We start from the raw sequence: 5,378 nt of genomic DNA, 5'->3' as shown, positions 1-5,378 counted from the left end.
AGACGCGCTCTCTGGTCAGTGGTCACCACACGCAACGTATCCCTGCGTCAGAGATTGGACCCGGATTGTCCCCCCTGTTTACTAGCCACCCCTAGTCCCCTACGAAGCCCTACTACACGGCAGCGACAGCCTGCCGCCGGCGAGCCTGCACGATCCGATCCGTAGCCGCTGCGCTCCGCTGATAGCGTGCTTCTCGACGGCAAAGTCAAGCCAGAGCTCGCGGCTCCGACCGCACTAGTCGAATGCCGGAGAAGACCACGCCGCACCTCAGCCGAGGCCGGCGAGCTGTATGTACTGCGTATAGTCTTGCAAATGGATTGAGTTGAAATGAATTTAATGAGTTAGATTTTGATATGAAGTGTATTTGAATGAGGTAAAATGGATTGTATTAAATAATGGCATGTGACAGAGCAGGTTATGTAAATGCGAGTTGGGGTCGGTTGAAATGGATAATTTGTGCAAAATAGTATAAATACACATGAATATCGGTTCTGTATTAAGAGTCAGACTCTGAAAAATAAAATAACGCGTTCACATTGTAAAATTTTATCAAAATGAACTGAAATTTATTAAAGATGTGTCAATATGATTAGCAGCTACTCTGTATAAAATAGTATGGCTAGAATTACATGTAGGTCCCATGTCAAGATCGGGACTCTAGAAATAAACCTCACGTTTACACTATAATTTTTTATCGAAATTGACTGAAATTTATTGGAGATGACTCAGCATGACTAGCAGCTACTCTGTGCAAAACAGTATGGTTAGAAATACAAGTGGACTCCACATCAAGAGCCGGATCCTGAAAATAAAACCTTACATTCACACTATAATATTTTATCAAAATTGGTTGAAACGTTTTGGAGATGACTCAGTATAGGAGCTACTCTACACAAAATAATGTTGCAAGACCTAGCTATAATTTTTTTTTGAGAAACAGATTCTTATCGGATTGTAACCATAGTTTGGTTAATAGTTTATTACATTATAGCTGGAAATTTGAGCTGAGTTGGTGTGTAATGGTGAAGGTTTGAAGTGGAGTGGACAATATTAATTTCTTTTATAAAAATGGATGGGTGTTGATACAGTTTGATTTCCAACCGCTAACTCTTTTTTTTAGATATTCCAACCGCTAACTGTGCGGGAGAGCTCGCGAGCCTATATTTGTTTCAAAAAAAATTACCGGCGTTTGCGGCCATGCTGCTGCTGCGTTGATAAGGCTTACGCGGCCCAAACACGTCCGCTTCGTGATTGGGACCATCATGGGCCCTTGCCGTACCTGCTGACCCAAATTGGGGGCCTACTAGCTGCTCGGACTGTCTACCGAGTACTTTGGCCCATTGCTTTTGGGTCAAGCGCCGCGAACAACTTATGTTTGTGCTTCCAGGCCCCCCCCCCCCAAAAAAAAACTTATGTTTGTGCTTCGAGCAGCAATTTGGACTTGCTCGTGCCGTCCTGCGTGTTGCGACCATGTCGGGCAGATAAATCTGTTTCTTAGCAGGGAAGGATATACATACACTTTACGAATAAAACAGGAGGTAAGAAAGAACATTGCTTCCCATCACGTCAATCCGACTACCAGCGTGCCCAGGCCTTGTGGGAGAACATACCGATACAACTGGAAATTTGGAATTCCCAACAAAACTCAAAAATCTCTATAAACTGCAACTATCCGCAGGATAATGTTCAACTTTGTTGCAAGCCTGCAGATAGTGCCTGCACCGAGTCACAAAACTGGTATGAATGAATCATGCTACAACACACAGAGCCCGTTTGACAGCATGGAACATCCAGGACTGTCACCACACCTGCTTCTGCATTCACCACATTCGTTTTCATCTGGGGTGCTCTCCTTAGTGTTGTTAAAATAGAGCGGTGACTTCACACTGTTGACTATCCTTGTAGGCAGATGCCTGAATTGAGCAGTGCTTCGATTAGGTCATCTAAAGTGCTATTCCTCCATCTCGTCCTCTGACCCATCCTCCAGCTCATCCTCAGTTTCTTCTTGTCCTTCTATCTCTTCCTCAGTTTCTTTCCCTTTCTTTCCCACAGATCCCTTTGCCACTGTAACATAAAAGAAAATCAGCAAAAAATGCAAACGAAATTTAAAAATAACTTAAGATGGAGATGACAGCATCTGAAGGAACTCACCAGGCCAAGGGTATAAGACATCTCCTGAACATAGCCCAGCCTCAACTTTAACTAGGCGCATAGTCATCCGTGGTCCGATCTCCTGGAGTCTGACAGTGCTTTTCCTTGATGCCTGGTTTAATTTGTCAATGTCATTCGGTAAGCTTACCGTTGCTGTTTCATCATCTGCTTCACTTTCTGATCCATATCCAGCTCTGGCGAACGCGAACACAGGGACTTATTATATAAATATTAAATCCAAGCAACAAATTGGTGTATTAATTATAAAAACAAAATAGCAGGAGCACAGTTAGTGCTGAAAGCAAACAGTCTTCAGTAAAATAATCTGGCCGCAGCAAACTAACAAATGACAAGGTGAGAGGGAGGGATCATTTCAGGTAGAAAAATAAGACATTCCACGGAAGCAAACAATCTGAGAGCATTCCAGGCAAAAAAATTGGCCATGAGCTGCAAATTCTGATGCCTCTGACAATGCATTATAAACGTTGCAGGGCTCAGGTTTTTGGGCCTTTCTTGCACTAACCAATCTTTCAAGGAGGTAAATTAAGGTCCTTTTCAGTTTACTTATTACCCATATCTCTGCCACACTAAATTCATTATCTGAAGTTCAGTGCCAGCTAAGTGTTGAGTTCCATTATCTGGTTCCTGGGTGCTTATCTGATGGCACTACCGAGATCATCTCTAGGCTATAGCTTTACATGTTCAGCTTAACCTGCCATTACTATTGTTACTGGATGGATGGATGGCCCGCTCGGCCTATAGTGATTTGGGATTACTGACGAGGAGCCTCTTCTTAAATGAAGAGCTTAGTGTATGCTAGTAAAACATTGAAATGTTGGATATAGCGGAAGCACATGACATGATCAATATCTGTTTGTCCAATAGTTCCACACTACCATCCAATCCTTCTTGTCCTGTTATAACTTGTAACCTAAATGCCAACACTTGCCTGTAGTTGCTGGTTGCAATGCCATCAGTTTTCTTATAGTCAGTTATGACGCTAAATCTATCAGTTCACTACACTTCCCCTCCACAAACACTTCCTTTCAATAACCTTATTTTTGCACTTAATTGACTTAACTACTTTAGACCTCATGAACATTAGTAGCTCATGTATAATACGAAAATCATCAACATTGTTTGGATTAGCCCCAACTTTAGCACTCATGTTGTACTTTGATAGAGGCATATACAATACAATATTACAAGCTTGTCTCCCAAATCTTTACAGGCAATACTACGAATTCAGAGATGGCAAACATGAACTTTGAAAAAAGATTCTATGAAGAATTATTTTGACATAAAAAGGTTCGTATCATGTTATTTCACTAAATCATTTGTAGATCTGGCAGCTGTTATGTGCACCCTTCTATGGTGGTTATAAAAAGTACATAAATTTATGACAATAGTTTAGTGCTCATATATACAATTTTAAATGTGTGTTGTTCACTTTCATGATTTTCTGTGCAATTTATCATTCCTGGAAAATTGAGAACATCTCATTGCAATATAATGGCAAGGCGTCACTTACTTTGTCACATAATCACTAACATCTTTAAGGTCTCTTAGATCAGGTACTTGATTGTTCTGCATGAGCTTTCTAATCCTGCGACTGACCCCAACAGGCTGGAGCTTGATGGAGTAATGCCGGAAATCAATAACCTCCTTCTCTTTATCATATTTTAACAACAGAATCCTTTGACATGCTGCCAGTTTGACCTGCACAGGACAGTATTATTATCAGAATATGCTGGTAACAAGACATTGAGTTCCATCATGACGTTATCACCCGATACTTACAGTGCTCGGGTCAACAGCGGGGACCATGTGCTGGAAGTATTCAACCAAACTCTCAAAAGGGTTGCCAAGACCTGAAAACCCACTCAGTACGACCTGCCCAATCCATGAATTTAACATAGAAAAAACAAGGTATCAGCAAACAATATTTTCATCAAAACTGTCCTAATACAATTCTCCACATTAGTGTCACACTGTCTGTCACATACCAGTGGTGAGTTCTGGAATATCCCTGGTGGGCACCTTGGCCGCTTCTGGGAGTTTGCAATGTCTGCCGCGAGTGCGTACTCCTCTATCTGGAAAGTGAAGGTTGGGCCCTGTGGCGATTTGGAAAAGCGCAAGTGTGGAAGGCTCTTCGGGTTCGAGAGGATCAAGAAATGTGTCACTCCCAAAGGACCGGCAACATTGACGAAGTCCTTGAGGTTATTCCTCTTTTTCTCCTGCCAATTGTTTGAAGCCAAAATTCCGGCTTGTGAGCACCCGAACAAGCTCAGTCACTCGTTGATTGCTAATGTAAGCTAGTAGGGCATAGGGATAGGGATGGACCTTGAGATTGAGAGCAGTGTAGGGGAGCATGACCTTGCGGAGGTCCTGCTGGAGGTGGCGGAGCGTGGAGGGGAGCTTGCCGCGGGAGAAAACGAAGCTCTTGGGAATCTTGGCGCCCGTGATCTGGTCGACGTTCGCCAACGCGGCCTGCTGCTTCCGAAGCGTCGTCGCGGGTATCCGCGGACCGCGGCCCCGCCTCTTCCCCGGCCCGGACCTTGGTTGGCGCATGACCGCTCAGTTGGACGGAACACAAAAGGCCCTGCGAAGACCAAATGGCGCCGCTGCTCGCCTAGTCGTCGCCGCCAGGAAAGGAAGACCAAGACAGGAGGCAGACTGAGAGAGAAGGGAACGGGGGAGAGAAACAGATACGAGGAGGAGGGGTGAACCACGAACGCCCAGCAGGCACGCGCTGCGCTGTTCGGGTGGTCGCGGAGGTGATGCTGGCGCCCTGCGGAGAAAGGGAGGCTGGGGGCGGGATGGGAGAGGAGTACCGCCGACCGCCGTCGAGCTCGGCCGAGAGGAGCGGCGGCGGCAATGGAGGTGGGAGGGCTGGAGGTAGCAGCGCGCGGCGGCGGTGGAGCAACCTTTTATACAGGGATGGCCGGATGGGGGATGGGAGGAGTGCGGGCCCTTAACGGGCCGTTCCCGGGCCGGCACGCGTGTCACGCACCGATTATTGGCGTGCGTTATGATTTGGTTAATGGGCCTCCGATGCCTTGACGGACGACCTATGAAGCCCAAGGCCGAAATATTTTCAGAGCTGAGCCCAAGCCAAGAGCGTCACTGATGGGCCCCACATTAACGTATCGCGTAAACCATTTTAGCGTCACTGATGACATGGCGCGACTCCAGCCGATGCAAGTCCATGCGTCATGCGACAGCTC

The 5,378-nt window shown here is 45.6% G+C and overlaps 1 protein-coding gene across 1 annotated transcript; it reads right to left on the bottom strand.

Annotated features, from left to right (window-relative positions):
• Window positions 1-1,539: 1,539 nt before the first annotated feature.
• LOC120682717 (peter Pan-like protein) lies at window positions 1,540-5,062 on the bottom strand. The gene is made up of 6 exons (XM_039964716.1): window positions 4,495-5,062; window positions 4,158-4,388; window positions 3,952-4,044; window positions 3,683-3,870; window positions 2,152-2,345; window positions 1,540-2,064 (listed from the first exon to the last, which is right to left on the bottom strand). Exons 1-6 carry the CDS (start codon window positions 4,720-4,722, stop codon window positions 1,952-1,954), a joined length of 1,047 nt encoding a protein of 348 aa, XP_039820650.1. The 5' UTR covers window positions 4,723-5,062; the 3' UTR covers window positions 1,540-1,951.
• Window positions 5,063-5,378: the final 316 nt, after the last annotated feature.

Source organism: Panicum virgatum, chromosome 7N (genome assembly GCF_016808335.1).
Source record: "Panicum virgatum strain AP13 chromosome 7N, P.virgatum_v5, whole genome shotgun sequence".
NCBI classification, from domain to species: domain Eukaryota; kingdom Viridiplantae; phylum Streptophyta; class Magnoliopsida; order Poales; family Poaceae; genus Panicum; species Panicum virgatum.
Note: the sequence above shows the minus strand (reverse complement) of the source record. Positions and strands in the feature narration are given on the sequence as shown.

Bases quoted from the DNA above. Each gene is read 5' to 3' on its own strand.
- LOC120682717 (XM_039964716.1), bottom strand. From the start codon at position 4,722: ATGCGCCAACCAAGGTCCGGGCCGGGGAAGAGGCGGGGCCGCGGTCCG. The intron at 3,871-3,951 runs GTAAGTATCGGG...TGTCCTGTGCAG, and splicing joins CCGCTGTTGACCCGAGCACT to GTCAAACTGGCAGCATGTCA. The intron at 2,346-3,682 runs GTAAGTGACGCC...CGCGTTCGCCAG, and splicing joins GTTAGTGATTATGTGACAAA to AGCTGGATATGGATCAGAAA.